This window comes from Talaromyces amestolkiae (assembly GCF_001896365.1).
Source record: "Talaromyces amestolkiae strain CIB chromosome Unknown scaffold17.1, whole genome shotgun sequence".
Lineage (NCBI taxonomy): Eukaryota > Fungi > Ascomycota > Eurotiomycetes > Eurotiales > Trichocomaceae > Talaromyces > Talaromyces amestolkiae.
In genome coordinates, this window is record NW_024468053.1 from 611,286 (window position 1) to 633,288 (window position 22,003).

At 48.2% G+C, this 22,003-nt stretch overlaps 6 protein-coding genes across 6 annotated transcripts; 3 read left to right on the forward strand and 3 right to left on the reverse strand.

Annotated features, from left to right (window-relative positions):
• Positions 1 to 1,617: 1,617 nt before the first annotated feature.
• Positions 1,618 to 2,607, reverse strand: BHQ10_008005 (uncharacterized protein; the record flags this gene model as incomplete). The annotated part of the gene is made up of 1 exon (XM_040880764.1): positions 1,618 to 2,607. One exon carries the CDS (start codon positions 2,605 to 2,607, stop codon positions 1,618 to 1,620), a length of 990 nt encoding a protein of 329 aa, XP_040736508.1.
• A 565-nt stretch (positions 2,608 to 3,172) lies between these two features.
• Positions 3,173 to 6,125, forward strand: BHQ10_008006 (uncharacterized protein; the record flags this gene model as incomplete). Its single annotated transcript, XM_040880765.1, has 2 exons — positions 3,173 to 4,169; positions 4,228 to 6,125. The coding sequence occupies 2 exons, from the start codon at positions 3,173 to 3,175 to the stop codon at positions 6,123 to 6,125; spliced, it is 2,895 nt and encodes a 964-aa protein (XP_040736509.1).
• Positions 6,126 to 6,512: 387 nt separating this feature from the next.
• BHQ10_008007 (uncharacterized protein) lies at positions 6,513 to 8,186 on the forward strand (the record flags this gene model as incomplete). Its single annotated transcript, XM_040880766.1, has 1 exon — positions 6,513 to 8,186. The coding sequence occupies one exon, from the start codon at positions 6,513 to 6,515 to the stop codon at positions 8,184 to 8,186; it is 1,674 nt and encodes a 557-aa protein (XP_040736510.1).
• A 192-nt stretch (positions 8,187 to 8,378) lies between these two features.
• Positions 8,379 to 13,125, reverse strand: BHQ10_008008 (uncharacterized protein; the record flags this gene model as incomplete). Its single annotated transcript, XM_040880767.1, has 5 exons — positions 8,379 to 9,028; positions 9,081 to 9,734; positions 9,789 to 12,686; positions 12,739 to 13,033; positions 13,084 to 13,125. 5 exons carry the CDS (start codon positions 13,123 to 13,125, stop codon positions 8,379 to 8,381), a joined length of 4,539 nt encoding a protein of 1,512 aa, XP_040736511.1.
• Positions 13,126 to 13,756: 631 nt separating this feature from the next.
• Positions 13,757 to 16,064, forward strand: BHQ10_008009 (uncharacterized protein; the record flags this gene model as incomplete). Its single annotated transcript, XM_040880768.1, has 2 exons — positions 13,757 to 13,973; positions 14,182 to 16,064. The coding sequence occupies 2 exons, from the start codon at positions 13,757 to 13,759 to the stop codon at positions 16,062 to 16,064; spliced, it is 2,100 nt and encodes a 699-aa protein (XP_040736512.1).
• Positions 16,065 to 17,131: 1,067 nt separating this feature from the next.
• On the reverse strand, positions 17,132 to 20,187 carry BHQ10_008010 (uncharacterized protein; the record flags this gene model as incomplete). The annotated part of the gene is made up of 3 exons (XM_040880770.1): positions 17,132 to 19,741; positions 19,811 to 19,909; positions 19,975 to 20,187. 3 exons carry the CDS (start codon positions 20,185 to 20,187, stop codon positions 17,132 to 17,134), a joined length of 2,922 nt encoding a protein of 973 aa, XP_040736513.1.
• Between the last annotated feature and the right edge of the window lie 1,816 nt (positions 20,188 to 22,003).

Below are 22,003 nucleotides of genomic sequence, written 5' to 3' on the forward strand. Positions count from 1 at the left end.
CATGGACTCTGATCGCAACTGGTGGCTTGAGACAGTGGCTACTTTGGCTGTGGCTGATACATTAATTTATGATTTCAGCTCTCAGAGCAATTCAATACGAGCCCGGGTGATCATCCAATCACAACCCTCTCAGTGAACTCTGATCTCGTCTTTTTTTACCTGTTCAAGCACCGACAAGCGGGAGGAAAAAGACCCTTGACTACCAGAGCTAACGTGTTTAGTCCTAGCCTGATTGATTGCTGACACTCTACCACGAATTTACTATGAGGCTAAGCTTCTTCCCCGACGTTCGGCTAACTTAGTTTTCAGCTGTCGTCTGCCCGTCTTGTCCTGTCACAGCACTGTCAAGGTGTAGTTGATTATGATATCTGACTCTACTGTGTCACAGAGACTGTCGTCGAGTCTGCCTCGTGAAAATTTTGATTGATCAGTCGTACCCCCACCCCTGATGATCGGGTTTTTTGGTTGGTCCTCTAACCCGCCAAGATCATTCTCCTGCATACAACACCATTGTCTACGCAATTGTATCACGATTGGCCATCGTCCGGCTGTCAAAAAACTTCTCTGATGGCAGCCTTCCCAAATACCGACATCTGCATGCGGGATTTACATGCGCTCGCCAGACCCGATTACGAGTGCCTGTGGCTCGTGAGTCAACGTCTTTTTTTCGTCTGACGTATACCATCAATGAGCTTTGATTCCTAATCAGTGCGTGCTCAATGCTACTGTGGCCAGAACGAAATTTATGGAATCGGTTTGTGCAAACTTGCTGCCTTGATGCATCCACTACGATAAGAAAGGACGTACTGTACGAGACCTGTCAGGACATGACGCCGTCTTGTATGCTGTATCGATACGATTGATTCCATGGGAGTCGTCATTCTTCTTGAGCCTTCTTCTGCGCGAGGACAGATCGTCATCTTGAGTTGAGTCATATGCCATCCATCTTTCATGGCATACCTAGTGTTCGTAGTCAAGCCGTCCACCCACATTGTTGGACTCCTTCCAATCCTCCGTGCTCGCATTTCCTGAACTGTCCATGCTAGCATATCACCCTTTAGATTTTCAATCTGTCCTCTCCTCATTCAGTCAACTACTTTACTGCCTAGTTCTGTCCGAAAATGCAGGAATCTTGAACGAACCTGGGTCAATTGACGGTTGCCTGCCCTAAAGTAAATCGCTACAATCCAGATGCATCTATTTACATTAGCCAAGCAAACCCACATCCTGCATCCTGCATCCTGCCCACTTGTACCTGATGTCACTTAATCGCGGCTGTACATGTAAATGCATCATTCTACTCCGATCTGCACGAACCCGCCGATGCATACACAGAGTGCAGCCAGCCGCACTGAGCCAACCCCACCAGACTGAACCCTCAGCACAGCCATCGACTATCTGGTGTAGTTGCCCACCATCATGTACTCGGCAACTGACCAAGTGGATTATGCTTAATCATCCTAATAAGATCTTCTAGTTGCCGAATTCAGAATTGAGTCTAGAACATGGTCGACAACATTTCAGTCAACGGAATGTAGTGTGATGACTGACTTCCTCACTCTATACTCGGAAAAGTAACAGGAGCTGAGATTGCTATATAGGTGTCCGTGAATGATATCAAACGCTACGTAACCCGAACCTGGACTTCCACAGCCACCTCCCAGTGCCAAACAAGAGAATACATCGTCCAATGACATGGCCAACGGCCAGCGGGATTCCAAACCTCAACCACGTTGATGGCTGCCAAATGTTGATCCCTGGCCTTACTCTCACCACATTGCTGCGCTCACTGATGACAGACTCGTCACCGGCACGGGAACCCCTTGTAAACGCTGTGATAGCATCCAACACAATCCCCACCGTCGCCTCCGGCTGACTTAAAAACGGCGAATGACTCGTCCGCAACTCCCTATACTCCACGCTTCCCCCCATTTCCCTAGCCATACCAATCTGCATCCGCTGTGCCAACACAGGCAGTCCGCGATCTTCGGCCGTACCGATATACCAAGTCGGCACATCCCGCCATCCAGCGTACGTATATTCGCCGCCTTCGAATAGAGCCTTGAGACTCTGGGTTGTGAGTTGGGAGACCCAGTATTCTGCCTCGTCGGCTGGTAAGTCATGATAGAAAAACTCGCGTGGAGGGGTGACGAGTTCGGCGTAGCCGGTGTCATTGTTCACACGCCAGGCAGGGGGTGGATGGCCAAAAAAGGGATCCATGAATGCGAGCCCAGTCAGAGTGAAGCCAGAGGCTATTAAGATGAGCCCGATCACATTTCCTCCTGTAGTCGTTGTAGTTGTTGAGGCCTCCGTCTGTAGGTGGCTTTTAGTGGCAAATCCCTTGATAGCGCTATTCCCAACCATGCCGCCGTACGAGTGCGCAACGACAATCACATTGCGCCCTTGAGTCGTCTCGCTTGAGATAGCTGCACGAGCAACGTCTAGATCATCTTTGAAGGTTGCTTGAGGGTCCCCAGATGTCGAAGGGAGGGTTATTGAGACGCATTTCAATTTGTGCTCTTCTTGGAGGAGCTTGATGACCTTGTCGTAGCATGTCGGTTTATGCCAGGAGCCTGGTATGAAGACTAGCGTTGGAAGGTTTGACATTTTTGATGCTTCAACTATCAAGTTGGATTTGTTGATGATGCGATGTCGTGAGTCTTGTGACCAGTCGGATTGTCCGGAAAAACGTAGTTCCTCGCCCATCAACATCCGTGTATACAATCTTTGCTAGGTATGGTTTAGTTGAGATTTTCAGGGATAGCTATTCAGTGAACAGCATCTTCTTGACAGGAAGGAGGGTCGATAGTCAACGTCACCTGCCACCAAGATGCACTTTTCTTGTCAACTGTCGCGCTCTGAAATTTACCTTGACAAATATTAAATGCTTTTCTTCGCTCGAGGAAAGCATATACAAGACAGTGTTGATTCTTACAAGATATACTAATGGATGTTCAGGTCATTACCCCTCCTTCTGCTGGTCGGGTATTGTTGCTCTGTGGTTGGTGAGTGCAATCGCAAAGCTGCCGACTCTCAGCCTCGTCCCTCACCGTCTCATTTTCAATCATTCCCAGCGTCACGGCTTGATAATATGCTTCTTGTGTGTCCGCCGTTGACACCGTAGAATCTTTCTATCCTACATTGCGATATAATTCTGCTATGCTTAGCTGAGATGCGGCCTAGAAGTCGGAATGACTTTACGATCGCAATCATCTGCGCACTCACTCTCGAGGCTGACGCTGTTGACGGCCTTTTCGATGAAACCTACGACCGTCTCGGGCAACACTACAGCAAACAATCAGGTGATCCAAATGCTTATATCAATGGAAGAATTGGCAAGCATAATGTTGTTCTGTGCTACTTGCCTAGTATAGGCAAACGAAGCGCAGCAAGTGCTGCTTCGAGCCTGCAGGTCAGCTATACTAACATCGAGCTTGTCTTAGTTGTTGGTATATGTGGAGGCGCCCCATCGTCACCTAGTGGACAAGGGATATTCCTGGGCGACGTTATCATTAGCGATTCTGTGGTCCAATATGACTTTGGTAGGCAGTACCCTAGTGGCTTTCAACGAAAGTCTGGAGTAAAGGACAAACTAAGTCGACCGAACCGAGAGATCCGAACTCTTCTAAATGCTCTCAGGGCTGAAAATACCCACAACGAATTCCAAAGCCGGATTCAGCAATATCTCAACACGCTTCAACAAATGGGAGCCAGTTGGTGCCATCCACAAACCCATGATGTTCTTTTCAATGCTTCTTACATTCACAAACATGACAGCTCTGTAATATGTGACTGCTCCGACATAACCGGGGAAATCTGCAGCGCTGCACTAGAGGGAAACTGTGATGATCTTGGATGTGACAAAAGCCAAGTAATCCGGTGTCGAGAAGATGCTACCAAGGTCTCAGCACATATTGGAACCCTCGCTTCCGCCGATACTGTGATGAAGTCCGGACAGCACCGTGATGCCATAATCAGGGAGGAAGCGGTCATAGGGTTTGAAATGGAAGGGGCAGGAGTGTGGGATGACATCCCATGTATTGTCATCAAAGGTGTGTGCGATTATGCAGACAGCCATAAGAACAAGGAATGGCAAGCATACGCTGCAGCAACTGCAGCCTCTGCGGCAAAAGTTTTACTGGAATATTGGAGGCCTCGGAGTCACGAAGGTAGGCTGGATAATATGCATGCCTGATAATGAGTTACTAATTCTTACTCAATTGGTAGACAAAGGCAGATCTCGTCATTTGATGATCCCGTTCAGGAGAAATTTGCGCTTTGTGGGCAGGCAGGACGAGATGAGTAAATTAGAGGAAACAATATCGACAGCCCAAGGGCCACAAAAACTCGCCATCACAGGCTTGGGCGGGGTTGGTAAGACCCAAGTGGCCCTAGAGCTGGCTTACCGTATGCAAGACCGAGATCCTGAATGTTCAATCTTCTGGATCCCCTGCACCAGCCATCAGGCTGTTGAACAGGCCTGGAGGACTATTGCAGAGATGTTAGGTATCTCAGATGCGAATTCAGCACAGATGAAAGAACGTATCAAGCATTTCTTTGCCAAAAAGGATTGGAAGTGGCTGCTTATCTTCGACAACGCAGATGATATGGACATGTGGATGGAAGGCAGCAGTACGAGCCCGCCACTAAAAGACCTCCTTCCTGATCATAACCAAGGTCATATCGTCTTCACTACTCGCAATCGGAAGTTAGCCGTGAAGTTGGCATCATCCGACGTGATACATGTTCGCGAGCTCGATGAGAAGACAGGCGTGGAATTTTTGGAAAAGTCCCTGATACAAAAAGGTCTGCTCAGCGACAGTCATCTTGTGCTCGCCCTTCTTGAACAGCTCACATTTCTCCCATTGGCGATTGCTCAAGCAGCGGCATATATGAACGAGAACAGTATTGACATCTCGGATTACCTACTGCTTCTCCAAGAACAGGAGGCAGATGTTGTGGAGCTACTGAGCGAGGATTTTGGTGATGATGGACGCTATACGGATATGCAAAACCCAGTAGCCATGACTTGGCTAATATCGTTTCAGCAAGTTCAGAAGCTTGACCAACTTGCCTGCGACTATTTGTCACTCATGGCTTGTGTTGCTCCACGTAATATTCCAGAATCGTTGCTTCCACCACCAGCATCCAAGAAGAAGAAGACCGATGCTCTGGGCCTTCTCAGCGCATACTCTTTTATTACAATCCAACCAGGAAATGCTTCCATATCCCTACATCGCCTGGTACATCTGGCAACACGAAATTGGATGAAGAAGGAGAGCCAATTTCCTCGCTACATAAAAATTGCAGCTGGTCGGTTAATCGAGATATTCCCTGCTAGTTATGAAAACAACTACAAGCTTTGGTTAGAATATCTGCCCCACAGTATGGTTTTGTTGATTGAGCAGGATCTTAAAGAAAACCGACAGTTGTATTTTGACTACATACAGAACGTGGAAGCCTGCTTAAGTGGTGTTGGGGGAAAGCTGTTGGAGCAGGTAGTGGTGGTCTCAAAAAAGGTTCTAGGCCCACAGCATCTCGATACCCTCTCTAGGATGGAAAACCTTGCAGCAGAATATTGGAATGAAGGGAAATTGAAGGAAGCAGAAGAGCTAGACATACAGGTATTGGAAACCCGGAAGTTGGTGCAAGGACCAATGCACTTTTCAACTGTGACTGCAATGAATAGCCTTGCATTGGTATACGCTAGTCAGGGACGATGGAAAGAAGCAGAAGAGCTGCAAAGAGAGGTAGTCAAACATCGGTACCAGACACCAGGGCCAGAGCATCCTACGACTATAAACAGCATAGAATTCCTCGCCAAGATTTTGAAGCAACTGGGAAACACCTCAGAAGCTCTAACTCTCCTCAGGACATGTGCGAATCTCCGTGTCAATTATTACGGCCCGAATCATCTACTTGCTAAGATGTTGTGGAGGAGATTTGATGAGTGGGAAACCGAGGATAGCACATCAAAGGACCGGACAAGAGAGGCTTTGGCAGAGACTTCCGAGGTTTTTGCTATCCAATCTCCTCCCACCCAGCATGAGGAATCAGCTCAAAGAGACCCAAAGAGACTCAAATCCTATCATGGAGGCTACACAAAGGAGACTTCTCCAAGATGAAGAATTCCGACACTATGATTGGCGAAAATCATTGAATTCCTTTTACAACATTCATGTTAGATATGTACATAATACCTGAATAGATTTCCAGAGACTCACGAGCAGCCAATCGGTGCAGACGCGTTGATTTAGCAAATGAGAGGTTTCAGAGGCTTCAATGCTGATCACCCCCACCAGACATCTCAGCACTGAGCACATCCATCGCTTTGCAGGCTTCTGTGCAACTCGTACAAATTTCTACATATACTAGACAATGATCAGATAAAACATCGATTGATGCTCAGTCCACCTTAGAGGTATTGCTGGTTTTTTTCAAGCCACAATCGAATCTAAAATCAACATCGAAATAGCGTTGGCTTAAGTCATAAAGTGAACAGCATACAGAGAATGCCATCAAACTACCCACCCGAAAATATATCCCCAGATCAACTGAACTCAATCTTAACCCAGATAAAAGATTACCAGACCAACCACGGCTCCTTACTCAAAGTCATAGGCTCAGAAACGCCGCACAGCGTACACCTCCAGCCTGTCAGTGCAAGCGTGTTTCCGACGGTCTTTCCGCGGAGGTTATTCAATGAAGCTGTCGATGAGTTGCAATTGATATATAATGAACTGTATTGCAAGCTTGCGGAGGATGTTGAGTGGTTGCATGCTGTTACAGGACCCTTGAGGAGGACGGAGCCTTTGGTTGATGCGTTGTGGAGTGTTTACGAGGACGTTCAGAGGAGACGACAGGATGAAGGATCGCAGTATATTGAGCAGAGAGTTCATGCCGGGGTGTTCAGGTCGGATTATATGCTGCATGTCGAAGGCGATAGCGCCGATAGTGACGACGACGACGATGATGACGATGAAGAAGTAAACGAGAATTGGACACAGAATCTATGCCTGAAACAGGTCGAATTCAACTCCTATTCCTGTGCTGGGGGATGTCATGCCGATAAAGTCGCTGATATGCATCGATTCCTTGCTCGATGGGGTCTTTATGATTTTGCACTCGAGAGCAATGAGGGTCGAGAAGAGCAGGTGGTCAACACGAAAATACCCCTCTCTACTCTACCCAAGAACAGCTCAATAAACGGCATTGCATCGGTACTCGCTTCGGCGCACAAGATCTACGGATCAAAACCGCACAGTCCCAAAGCCACCCATACAGCTGTTCTCATGATCGTCCAACCGAATAACTTCAACATCGCAGATGAACGACCAATCGAATACGCACTATGGAACTGGGTCGACGACGACGACCCAATCGCAACATACAGAATCGAATGGCAACTCGTCCTTGACCATACCAAACTCACTCCAACGGGCGAACTACTATTCTTCCCACCCGAGAGCGGAGATAGTACGACAGCCAGCCCGGTCGAGATATCAGTTGTATACCATCGAGCCGGATACGAGCCGCGCGAATATTCTGAAGTTGTCAACGGAAAGCAGATTCGGACAAGACTCGAGTTGTCGCGTGCAATCAAGTGTCCGTCTGTCCTGGGTCATATCACGACTATAAAGAAAGTGCAACAAGTCCTAACTGTGCCGGGGACATTGGGGCGATGGCTTACGAAAGAAAAAGCAGATAAAATTCGTGGCACCTTTGTCGAGATTCGTTCTCTTGATGATGTTATGTCTTCTACGAAGAACCTAGAAGAGGAAGAGGAGTTGGCGGAGAATTATATACTGAAACCAGCTTCTCTCGAAGGTGGAGGGCATAACATTTACGGCACTAATATTCCTGCTTTCTTGAAAACGCTTTCGCCAGACTCTATTCCAGATCAATCGGCGTACATACTCATGCAAAAGATACGTTCGCCGCTGAATGTCTATGGAATGCTAATGTCTTCTTCGAGGGGTGTCGTGGCTGATGAAGTCGTTTCTGAGTTGGGCGTTTTTGGTGGTTGTGTTTGGGAAAGGAAGGAGTCATCATCTGACAGAGCGAGGTGCCAGGTGATTGAGAATAGGGTTGTAGGTTGGTCATTTAAGACTAAGGAGGTGAATGTGGATGAGATGAGTGTCGTTAAAGGTTATGGTTGTTTTGATACCCCATTTTTGGTTGATTAATCCACCGATTTCATGGCTTTATTCTGTAAATACGCTTCGATATGACGAGACACTCATTGGCTATGTAATCAATGCAAAGATAATTCAACGCTCGCAAGATGCTAAATGGATATGTAAAACATCAAAATACATAAAGTGAAATGAAGAACCGAGACCCATGTCCTTGCATATTCTTCATCGATACAACGCAATCTATAGAACAAAACTCAATAACTCCTGCCCCTTCACAGCCGTGGCAATATGCCAGGGTAAAGTATTATGCTGTACATGCAACGTGCCTTTGGCASGAGCCAATGTCGCCAGGTCACGGTAGTTAATAAGTGCTTCTCTCAGTACAGCTTCATGCAGAGCCGGGGGTCGTGATGTATATACCAGGTTTAATGACATGGCTGAAACACCCTGGCTGTCATTAACGCCTTTTCTTCGAAGTAGATAGCCGCTAACTAGGGCTGGTTTGTACTCTGTTAGGTACGCAGAGTTGCTTAGTCGGTGAGATAGGACGACTGCCCAGGATTCATCGCATGCATCAATAAGGACCGCATCAGAGTCTGCTTCGACAAGCACAGGTGGTGTGTCTGTTGGTGTTATTGCAGTACTATAGGTCATGGTGGTTGGGCCTTGGCCGCCGCTGGCCGGAGTCGCAGCCCCAAGTTGATCCGGTGACGAGACTCCGCCATACGGAGTTGCCACTGGTGTCGATACGAATGGATTGATTGTGTTGACTGAGAATTGTGTCGTCGAGGGCTCTAGACGGAGACCAGGTGCAATATTGACGCTGAAAAGAGTAAGCTCAACAGGCAGAGCCTTTGCTTGGTTATACCGTTCAGCAAAACCTGTCCATGCTGCTAACAGTTAGCGGTAAGCCCTACCTCAACAATTGATTCAAATACATACCGTCAATTTCTTCCTGGTCGATCGGCTCCGTCCTGACCAACAACACCTTCCATCTGGTTTGCGTTCGCTCCATCAGATCTTTAGTAGCTTCCCAAATCTCTTGACGCACTTCCGAAATGATGCGGTTGACATTCGAACCCCGAGCTCGCACACAGTATGACATGGCAATCTGACACGACCCTGAATTATTGGTCCATGCCACGCTAATCCAACGCTGGTCGACGCTGCGCGAGATGGCGACATGTAAACATCGGCCCTCTTGAAAAGGTGAAAAGTTTTCCGATGTGCTTCTGAAATTGATCGCTTTGGGAACTGTATCTGCCAGCACTACTGGCGGTGCGTAGCCTATAATGCCAAAGCTGGCATCCTTGGGGGGACATCGACTGTAGACTTCGAGCGCTAAACTCAAATATTGCGGTTGAGGAGGAACAACCATAGACGTTGGCGAGAATACGAAATTCAGGGGCACAATTTGCAAGACGAGCTCGTTCAGCTGACCTTTGTCTTGATTTTTGTCAACCTCACCCACGTATTTGTGAAAGAGATGGAGGAAATTTGAGCATATATCCACAAATGCTCCTCCATGAGAGAACGGGTTGATCATATAGATGACGAAATTCTCCCCTGTTTGGGGCGCTTTTGATAATGCGGACGCTAAAAAGTATGGTCAGGAAAACTAAGAGATATCTGGCTCGTAAAGAAACATACCTAAATCTTCGCAGAGACTACGCAATGTCTGCATCGTTCGCGCATAGGAGCCATCACCTTTGGCAATATTCCATAGCCCTATACCATTTTTGAATTTCTCAATTATGTCACCTCTGATATGCTTGCCCAGATTGCAGCCAGAGTAGAGCAGTCCCAAGCGAGTCATGAAAGCATCCGTCTCTTGTTTGGCAAGTTCAGGGCAGATGCAATACGCAGAGACGTCCTTCCGCCCACTTGCAGGCTCCAATCCAAAAGTCTCCCAGAATGGCATTGATGTCGATAAAACTTCTAAGTAATCTCGTCCACGGTGGATACGCAGATGCGAGGGCGCGATTTTCGTAATCGACCCTTTGACTTCTCGACGTGGCGGATTTGGTCGTGCCGATGGTGTCTCTGCAGTAGATTGTACACTGTCATGTATAGTAACGTACGACTTCAAATCCAATCTCTCGTTTTCGCCTAAGCTCATACTATCGTCAAGAAAAGTATGCAGGCCAAAGGTCTCGTAATCGAGACTTGGATCCGATTCCCAGCCTTCGATTCTGTGAGACAATGACGATTGAGTAAGTTGATCGACCATCAATTGTGCGATTTGCATCTGATCTTCTTTGCGACTTGTAACCGGAGACACCTGGCACTGCTTGGCTGAGAAGTATCCGACCAGAGACCAGTCAGTGAATACTGAAAAGAAATTTCCTAAGAATATTGAAGTATCTTCTTTTGAAACATGGCTCTCCACCTCGGACGTAATCGAGAGCTTTTCCATGGACGATGTCGTGGATTTTTCCGCCTCAGAGAGCGGCCGTTTTCGCTTCAGGGTTGCTAATCTGAAAGGTGAAGTCTCATCTTCAGAATCGTCATCGCTGCTATCCAGACAACTTTCATCGCTAGATGCCGAGTCAGTCCGTTGTATAGATTGTTCAGAACTTATTTGGCGCGGCGTATTAACATCATCGACAGAAGGTCGAAGCCCCAATTTTCGCAAACCAGGGAATCCAATAGTCGGGATTCCAGGTGATTTATTTATATTCTCATTACCGTCTTTGTTCACTGTGAAAAAGAAGCGCCCGGCATTGGCATACTTCTGGTCTAGGCCTAGACCTCGTTTGAAAGAGACGGCATTATACCGACTCTGTTTCCGTTCGAAACCCGCATTTGATGAGGCTGAGGTTCGTCTTTCTCCGTCTTGTGGTCTTGCATCCCTTTTTGAAAATAGCATTTGCTTGATATCGGTTGGACTGAGAGGCGCGCTTATGACATTTTCTAGAGGAACTGGTGTCGCTTCATGTGAGGCGATATTGGGAGGTGTGGTACTTGACTGCTTGACAGGAATCTGAGACAAGGAAGATGCCTCGACATCAATTGACTGTTGCATCTCGTCCTGCTCAGAGACACTTTCGTCCGGTGCTTGGGATTCTTCGATCTCTGCTTGAGCAATCGGAAATTCATTTGATTCACCGGGAATGGATTGTGGTATATCCTCATGAGCAGTTCCAGTGTCTGGCTTATCATTCAGAAAATCGTTCATTTCATCATCGTCATCATCGAAAAAACTAAAATCAGCATCCGTTATCCCCTTACTTCCGAAGTCTTTGTCGTTCATCCCGCTGAACAATTCATCATCATCATTTGTGTCATATAGACCGGTTCCGACCTCCATCGCATTCATGTGCTCGAACGAAGGATTGTCACTTGAGGTTTTGCGAACATTCTCCTGCTGTTTCATGGGAGTTTCTCCAGCCGGGGTATGAGACAAACCTAAATCTTGAGCGTCAGGCCCAAGAGCATCAGAATTGATTTGGTTGATGCCTGGCGCTAAAGCCCCATCCGGAGGCGTGGGATAAACAGAGCTCGCGTTTTGCAGATCTGGATAGTGAATCACGCGAGCGAGACTCTCAATCTTCTCAGGAACTTCGAATCTAACAGTGCCAGCAACACTTTCTATCTGACTTGTTTCTTGTATGTTGGAAGGATCACCTTTGGGTTTTTCATGCCGTGCGGTAGCCGTCTCTAACCAAGTCTCTGCAAAATGCAATGGTTCTTCGCTGTCATATGCTAGCTGAGATGATTTTTCGGTAATGTTGCTGGAAACAATTTTGGTCCTTCTGAAACAGTACCTAGACGGCCAAAGGATCCTTTTCAAAGGAGACGACGATTGACTGTCATCCATCTGACGCAAGTGCTCGGCTGCAAGTCGGGCATAAAACGGCTCTGACACCTCCACTTCAATCCAATGCTCATCTTCGGGATGATCTACTGGCAGTCCAACGTTGTTTAACCATTCGAGGACGGTTGCTTTCCAAACTCGTTGTTTGGCTTCCGTTATCTGACGAGCGGCACCTTCGCTCTTTGCTTGCTTGGGAGCAAAGACTGCCGACTGCGCCGTGTTTACAGTTATCAATCGAGCAACTGTTCCGTTAGGAGCAAGCCAGACATCCATATTATTCTGGATATTGACTGTGTTAATTTCGGTAGTACCAGGCTCTTTGAGGCGTGATATTCCATCCTGATGAACAGTATGCAGGGCCACTACAATCTTTCCAGTTTGGGTAAGCTCAATTTTTAGAGTAGTCAGAGCCGGTATTGAGTCCACATCATCATCACTGATGGCGGGGTTATCATAGAAGCTCCGTTCTACTGCCGTATAAAAAGTCCGAGCGCCTAGTGGAATAGCATTGTGACGCTTGACTAGTTGCAAGCCGATGGCCCCTGCCATCGCCGTGATAAAAGATGCATAAATTGCCATGGAATTTGCGTAGGCATCACCGGACCGAGGGGCATTGACGCTTGCGCCTGGTGGTCTGGTTGTCTGGCCAGGAGCCCCTGCAACCGATGTGAATCCATCTGTCGAAAGAGATCTGATGAGGTCTACAGCTGTGATGCTGCCAAATGCGGAGACTGCATCAAGGTTAGTCGACAAGACCAAAAGAATTATCAGACTGAAAAGTACCTTTGAGTGTCGATGTTCCGATGTTTAATTTTGTGGACTCCTTCAACCCTGGTGCTGCGGGGTCTCGTGTGAGTGGGCTGAGGCTCTCGAAACCTGGGGTCGGCGAGAAGATCCATAGACCAAGCCTTCGGGGATAGCATGAAACCAAGCAGTCAGAATTTCGTAATTGAATCTCTAGATCTTTTAGTCTACTCAAGTGGCGGAGAATGTTGTAGCCACTGTTTGGAGTAATTTCCGGGTTGCCAGTTGTTGCTTCCTCGGTGTATATTCTCCAATATATGACAGAGAACCCGGTCTGCACACAATGTTAACTATGGCATTTGCAAGAATAAAAGCTGTACTCACAATGGCGCAGAAGTTTGTAGTGGCATCTCCGGGGAAGTCCATGATCACCGTAAGAATGGCTCCTGGGCCACACAGTTATTGCTACTCGCTAAGTGTAGAGGAACAGAAGGTGATGCTCTGCGGGTGTAAACGATCGCATCTCCAGCGACGTAGTTAACGCGATGCATTGGAACATAAACAGCGCAAAGGTTCTCACAGGAGTTGGGTGACTCCAGCCTTACTCGAAATATTGGTTAGTACTGTAAGCCCCCGGAGACTGTCTCCATAACGGTGTTAGGAGGTTTGGCAGAACGTTAATTTGTTATGGTATCGACTCGGTTTATGACATGGAAATCGCCATCGTCAAATGCGATATGTCCACCACCTCACGAGGCATTCAATTCCTCAAACAGACTGGAAAGAAATGAGATTAGGTGATATGTGCAAGTATCTGGAGAGTTCGCCGACTGAACGAGGTCATCGGAAGGAGAGAACGCGCCCAATCAGCTTTACCCGAGACGCTCGGCGGAGTCTGCGATCACGTGGGGAAATCTTGGCATTCCCACTTGGCGCCTTCCGTTATCTTTTTTCTGATTTTCTCGTTATCTCCGGGCAGCTCACGATCACGAACAAAAAAAAGGCCTTTTGCCCCTTCGGTCCTCGAATAACATCGGAGGAGGTTTGGGACGCCAATATGAAGATCTCAACGCAGTCATCCGTTCCGGTATACACTATATCTGGCTCTTCGACTGCGAGACCTCTTCCAGAATGGCTTGCCAGGCGGAGAAAGCGCAGTTTGAAGAATGATCCAGAGTACGCAAACCGAGTCGAATTATTGCAGGACTTCGAATTCGAAGAGGCGAGTCAGTGCATTCGCATCAGTGAAGATGGGCAATGGGTTATGAGCACAGGTATGCTTCCAGCCTGGGATTACTTCTCGTACTAGGGGAAGAAGCTAAAAGTTTTTTTTTTTTTCACCTTCAGGAACATACAAACCGCAAATTCATACTCACTACTTACCTCATCTCTCGTTATCATTCGCTCGTCATACCATCTCGCTGAACACAACTTTCCTTCTACTTTCTTCCGATTACTCGAAATCTTTACATCTGCAGGCAGATAGATCCCTCGAGTTTCATACGCCGTCAGGATGTCACTACACAACGAGGTTGCCTCGCTACGGACGGGACCTCATCTATGATAGACAGTCTACCGAGGCCCTTATTCCTGCTGTCGGAGTCAACCAGGATGGGCTTGGTGAAGTTTACAGGTTGAATCTAGAGGCCGGCCGCTACATGCGCAGCTACGAGGTCGACGTCGGTGGAGATGATTATACCTCTGCTGGTGGCGGTGCGCTGCAAGGTGGTATTAACACTGGCTCGGTCAACACTGGTGCAATTGCCGAACAAAGTCACAATCTCCTTGCTTTTGGTACCTCCATTGGCACGGTAGAGCTATGGGACTCGAGAGCTCGAGGTCGGGCCGGAATCTTGCTGCCGCCCTCGCAGTCGCAGCCGGGCGAGGGTCGACACGAGATTACAGCGTTGGAATTCCACAGATCTGGCCTTACCTTAGGAACCGGATCCTCCAATGGTTTGATACATCTGTACGATTTACGATCGCCAATTCCTTTCCTCAAGAAAGACCAAGGTTACGGATACCCGGTACATACGCTCAAGTTCCTGCAATCGTCACCCAGCACTCGGGAACAAACAATGGAACCGAAGATCTTATCCTCGGATAAGAGGATTATCAAGATCTGGGACCCTCGAAACGGCACACCGTGGACCTCTGTGGAACCGGCTGTGGACATCAACAGTGTCGCATGGTGCCCAGACAGCGGAATGATCTTGACAGCAAATGAGGGCCGACAACAACACGCTTTCTTTATTCCCCAACTTGGACCTGCGCCTAGGTGGTGCTCATTCCTGGACAATCTTGTCGAAGAAATGGCCGAGGATCCTAACGATCCGCAGGCCTTTACTAGTGGTCAGGCATCTTCTGTTTATGACAACTACAAATTTTTGACATTGCCTCAACTGCGCACATTGAACTTGGACCATCTCATTGGCAGAACCAATCTGCTACGACCATATATGCATGGTTACTTTGTTGCTCAGCGGCTATACGAAGAGGCTCGTTTGATTACTAACCCATACATCTGGGAGGAAGAACGTGCCAAGAGAGTCAAGGAGAAGATCGACCAGGAGAGAGAAAGTCGCATCCGAGGCAAGAAGAAGGTTGCCGTTAAAGTCAATCGGAAATTGGCCGAGAAGCTTCTCGAGAAACAGGAGAAGGCCGAAAGACGCAACGCCAAACGCGTGCTTGAGAAAGGAGGCGACGAAACAATGGTCGAGGCTCCCGAACCGGAACCTGAAACTACAAATGTCGAGGAGAACAAGGGTCTCCTGGGTGATAGTCGTTTCTCGAAACTGTTCGAAGATGCAGAGTTCGCCGTGGACGAGACTTCTAGGGAATTCCAAATGCTCAACCCCAGCACTACTGTTGAAAAGCCGGCTAGGAAAGAGCGTGGCCTTACAGCCGTCGAACAAGAAGAGGCCGACGAAATCCCAGACTCTAGCGACGAAGACGACGACAGCGACGCCGGAAGCGAAAAGGGCCAAAAATCAAACCGACCAGCCAAAGCCAATCAACCTAAAATGGGCGAAGACATTTCATACCGACGCAGCAGAAAACCTTACACCAAGATGCAAGTGTCATCCTCCTCAGCCTCGGCAACAAACAAGTCAAAAGGAGGCAAACCAGGCCGGGACCGTTCTTTTGAAACCCTTGCGCAGAAGATGGGCACCAATACTCACAGAATCAACAAGGATAGAGCGGCATCTCATCGCAGTGTGGTTGGTGAGAAAGAAATCACTTTTGCCCCAGCTTCGTCGAAACCGAGGTCACAGCAACAGCCTCGATTTGATTCGAGTGCGGACAATGGGTATAGGAATAAAGCGCGCCGAAGTGCGTCGGGAAATACGTTCCGTCGTATTTGAGATGAAACCCAATAATGAGACGGCGATGATTGTTATGCACGCTTTCGCAGGTTTCGTTCTTGACAGACTGGGTGGGTTATGCACGGGCACAGGACATGTTCGTTCTGGAGACATTTACTCTGACCAGCTCCCACAAAGCATCATGTGTCATGATGAGATGCTGCTTCCGCCCCATGATCGAGCATATACTCAACTGCACAATGCAAACTGTGCACGGATTTGAGTACCGCAAGATGTCGACCCGCTACAATGTCCCATATTGACATGTGTACCAATATTTACTATGCGGGCCACCAAAGCCCCCAGCAAAAGTCATGTAATTAAAAAATGGTTAATTAGATAGATACCCAGACCTCACCAAGGGAAAAGCCAAAGAATGTTTCAAAAATATTTCATACCGCGAAGTAAAATAGTTTAATCCTAGGTCTAAGGTATCATCCATTTCATCATCCATTATACCAAAAAAACAAGATCACCGACCAATCCCAAAAAAGTCGAAACATTTTCAGAGATATTCCACTCTTTTTTGCTTCCCAAAAAATGAGACAGAAATAATGTGCAAGAAATAATAAATCCAACAATCAGATATCAAAGCTGAAAACCGAACCAGACCCGGAAAACCATTGAAGAAGGATATGCACAACGCCAGAAGACCAAAGAATGCAAGGCAAATCAGAAGAAAAAGGATGAACAGGGGAAAAAATAAGGTAAAAGTAATCTTCAATCTTTTCCAAAAGTGGAACGCTGCATACAAAAGCACGGAATACAACGATGATGACTTCGAAATATCCGTGTCGGATCTCGAAGAGTGAATGTATATATAACCCTGTCGTATAATATAGTAAGAGGGGAGATGAAGAATCAATGCTGATTGGAAACGAAGAATAAACGAAGAATGAAAAGAAATATCCAAAAAAAAAATCTAATATTGTTGATTAGTCTCTCGTGAAGGGGATATCGTGATCAAAGAATAATGGCTTTGCAGCGGCTCAGGTGAGTCTAAATGTCTCATGCCATAAGTATTCATGCCCGGGTGAAATGATCTCAATAGTGATGGATCTCTTGAACTATTGCCAGGGATGGAAGCCAGGCATTCCGGCTCCTCGACGCCCACTGCCTCTTCTGGATCCTCCAGAGGCTGTGCCCGATTCACCACCGACACTACTGCGTCGACCCTCCTCAAGGCTCCGCCGCGAGGCACCAAAATCACTCATTGCGAAAAGTAGTGGCTCATCCTCCTCAAAACTTGTTGTATGTTGAGCTGGAGGGCGTCCAGAGCCAGAGCGACGACTGGCACCGCGCCTGTTCTCCAAGAGTGATGTGACACTATTGCTTCCGCTTGTATTGCTGTCGCGGTCACGCTCACGCTCCGTGAGATGTGCTGGTATCGCACTACCTCGTGGGAAGCTTCCAGATGCAGAACTGTGTGATTGTGGTCCACCGGATGAGCCCCGTCCTCGACTATGAGAGAAGCGGGCTTGATACGGGTGGTTCGATGATGTAGACGTGGCGATAGCAGCACTAGACCCGTACCCCCCACGCTGCGCATATTCTCGCAATGGGTATGAGGTTTGTAATGCCGGATTGCTGGTGTCATCTGCTGGTTGCGTCGCTCCAGAGCTTTGCTGTTCAGTATTAGTACCCATGGACTCGTAGTCTTGCTGTCGCATCCGAGCGCTTAGGCTTAGGTGAGTTCTATCTTCGCCCAGAGAGACACTTCGCATACCAAACGGAAATATTTCCTCGTCATCAGCGCCTCCCGTACTCACACGTCGACTGTGAGCAGAACTTGAACGCCGATAAGCCGGCAGACCAGAGCTCGGAGACGTGGGGATGTCGATTACATTGGCGCCTGGTTGAGTGGGATGATATGCTGTCTCGTCACTTGGAGTGACTTCCGGTTCAACATCTGATTGTCGAGGAGAAGCATCACGTTCTCTGTCGTTAGTGATGATATTATTAGAACTCAACCGGGAGCGGATAGCTGGCGTATGAGGGGTATGAGGAGAAATTGGTTTGCCAGGAGACGAAGCTGTGGATATCGATGTGCCAGCAACCATTGGTGGAACACTGGACAGCTGTCGACTTGACGAGCTCGACGAACGGTGAAGGTGGAACGAAGAGGACATGGAGTCAGAAAGCGCAGCATTAGTATCGCGCATCCGTTGAAACCGAGTTAGTGCGGCAGATGTTCTACGAGTCGCAGCATCAACTGCAGCTTTCTTCGAAGGGCTCAATAGATCTTTTCTCAGGTCAAGCATTTTGAGGAAGTCTGAGATATTGTCGTCGTCTGTATGTAAGGAATCCCCGCTGGCACCGCTGGGATCTGCGAGTATGCCGGAACCAGGTGGCGCACCGGATGACGCTGCACTGGCTTTCCCGCTCGATATGTTGTCCTCGTCGATACGTGTAGTGCCGCCGGATGATAGTCTTCCACGCCGATGGCTGAAGGAGCTGCTGTACCTTGAAATAGAGGAAGGCTTGGGAGAGCCCGAAGCTGAGGATGGTAAAATAGGTTGTTCAAATCCTATTTTTCGCCCTGCCGAAGCCGGCACCGTTGGTGGCGGCATAGTACGAGGATCACTCAAACTCGAAGATGTTATTGTACGACTGCCACTAGTTCGAGGGGACACACCGAGTGGCGGATCAACGAGCGATGGAGATGCTGATAATGGTGGAGCTTTAAAGGGTTGGATTGATATCGAAGGCCGTCTGGCCACAGCGCCGCTACTCTCTCCAACTACGCGGCCTACGGGGCCTACTTTAGCAGCAGAAAGTAGTTTTCGCGGAGGAGACGCTGACGAGGGTGAGGTGCTACCCATGTCTCGGACGGCGCGTAATGTCGATATGGGACTAGCACCCGTTATCGGTCCAACTTGGTGGAACGTCGAGAGGCTACCGTAAGCCTGGGAACGATCGGGGTCTGCAAAACCTCTCCTCCCTAAGGGCAGGGAGCCTGATTCTTGAGCTAGCATTTTGTTTGGTTCTTCAGAGGGTAGTGATGGGAGGAAATAGTTGTCATCCGCACCCATGAATCGAGAACTTAGAAGTGATTCTGAATCATCGACTCTAAAATCAACATTGAGGCGATAGGCTACTTGAATGGAGAAGGGCCCGGCCGGCGATTCGGTCGTACCAAAGGAATAGGTCTCGATAACTTTCTCGTTTCCCGATTGTAGAGACAGCGTCAAGCTATCAGAGCTCGAATTGAAGTCGGTTTCACGAGCTTCACGAATTCGATATCTGATCTTCAGAGCCGGGTTAATACGCATAATTCCAGCTCGTTTGACAACTTTCCAGGCCGGCAATAATTTCGCATAGGAATGCAAGGATCGGAATAAGACAATGCTCTTCTTGTAAACTGTAGGTAGAATTGCAGCTAGGTCAGGGGGCGGCCTTGTTGATGACGCGCCGAGTTCAACCTTCCATCTCTCCAGAACGACTTCCTTTGGTCTGGCCCGTACCGAAGCATTCTGCGACGCTGCCAAGGCACCCACCACATCCCAGCGTTTTCCGCTTTCGTCTATGAGGACAAGGGTTTGACTATTCGTCAAGGACTTTGCGTCGAGATATGTCTCAATAATCATGGGCGGCGGTCGGTTATCGGTAGCATCGCATGTCCTCCACCTTCGTATGCTGTCCCGATATTCATCGGTTTCGTCCAATTCTACATTAAACTAATATACGAGATGATATCGGGTCAGTTGAGTGTTAAATGATTCTTCGAATATAATAGGTTGGCTTACCCAACGGTTCACTCTTGGTGAGTCGGATCCTTTGCTGAAAGTTGGGGGGAGGTCGACTCTTGCATGGAGTATGATAAGCGCGGCTTTAGTATGGTAGTTCTATAGAGCACGACGTCAGTGACAGTACTGAAAATACATCCTCCATCCATCTGATCTAGACTCACCGCTATGACTTGACTGAGCTTTGCCATGGCTTCTTTCGCGGGAGCCGATACTTCGGCTCCCGCGTCAATTCCTAGGCCTCTTGTTGCGTCCGACAACTGTACAGATGGCGGACGATTGTCATCCTGGTCTCTCGAAGTATCGGCTCTCGCTGAGCTCGGCGAGGATACGCTTGGCCGCCTTGCCGGCAACGGTGATCGTGGATGTTGATGCATTGTGTGATAGTATATCGATAATCATCAGCGTTGATGGACGGATCGGATGGGTAAGCAACGTAGTGTCCACCACCATGGACGACGAACGATAGGCAATAAGAAAACGAAAGGGTGATCAAGCGGGGGAAAACGAGAATGCCTGGAGGGAATTGGCCATGCTCTCTGCAATCGCAAGTTTCGGTCACGATGTATCGCTTTTGTTTGGCTGATGGTGGATCAATAGCGCACGCAAGGAAGAATAAAATAAAGGTACCTAAAGTTATTTTATATAATGAAAGATGAAAAGGACATGGTAACAGGCTAGTTATTCAGGCAACAACGAGTAGGGGGATCTTTGTTGTCGTGGATAGATAGCCTCACAAGAGCTTCTCCGCATTCGTAGCTGCGGACCCAATCACGGGGAGGGAACGAAAAGTGCCTCCTCACAATGTGAGAGAAACGGCACAGTTCAGAAGTCCATGTCTGTAGTGGGCGGGAGTACAGTTGATTTTAAAAAAGCCAAAAGATTGGATGGATTGTGGCAGAGGGGAGGGAGAGGGAGAGAGGAAAGGCAGTTTGTGAGGGCGCCTTGAGATAAGAGAGAGTCGAGTGAGACTGAGAGACAGAAGGAGCGAGCGAGACATGGGATGGGATGGAGCACGGCCTGTGACGCACACTGGTGACTCGAAGTCGCCTGGGCGGTCAAGTGGCTGCGCGCTGGCATTCGCTGGCCTCCGCTGGCCACCCGCTGTGCTAGTACGTAGAGAGTAGTAGTAGCTCCACTGATGTCCTCAGCCTGATACCGATAAGCATTCCCTAGCTACACTTACTAGTAAGTCAATCATCTGTCTGCGTGTGCGTGATATCTACTTTCATGGGGTGATGCTCAACTGGGCTTGTCGTTTATTTCTTCATCCAGGAGAAGTCTGATATTTTTTATTGCCTAGGTGGAAATAAACGGATCAAAGGCAAACGAGATCGTTATCGATATCGACTATTGCGCAAGGCTGACCGAGTCTGCAGGATACACGTGATGATGTATATACTAGTACGAGTGAGCTATCAAGGCGCTACATGCTACAGAGTAGATGGGAGTAACTTAGTACTGTAATACGCAGTAAGTCGTGTTTATTCAAGTCGATCATCCCAGCTATTGAGCATCTCCTCGGCTTCCTGGGCCTAGACCGCCAGACTCGAGACTCAGACTGGGGAGCGTTGAACCGTAGACCGGCCGGCGGTGGGAGATACGGGCCGCTCAGATAGGAAACTTTCCTATGATCAGTGTAATAATGTACTGTGAGTATGAATCATTACTGTGTGAACAACGTCGGACAACGATATAAAGAGAATGCATGAATCATCTATCGAGAAGGTGCATGCAACACTCCAGGTGTCCGCCGGCCTATGGGCAGATCAACGGCTCAATCGAAAGCTTCCGAGTGGACGCCTTGTTGTCTGCCATCAAAGGCGTTTGTTGCTTCAACAACAATATTCTTGTGTTTAAGATAGCAAATATTCCGTGTGAAATAATAGGTCAGAGAAGCGACCCAAGCTGTTGCTTGCTCACTAATAGCCGTGGCCGCTTCCAGGCCTTGTAGCTCTGCTGCGATATTGCACGAAGAGCTATACGGATATCATCACATGGGCCTTTCAACGCGATGAACAGATGAGGAATAAGAGAAGAAGAGAGAGGTAGCTAATGATCGAATGGCTTGGAGGGGTGTGCCTGCCGTGATTGGCTGTCCGCGATCCCGAGAGGGTCCTTCTCTCAGTGCGCGAACCGCGACTTCCTTGCGTTCCTCGATCGCTTAAGAGGAGGGAAGAATCATCTCTCCCG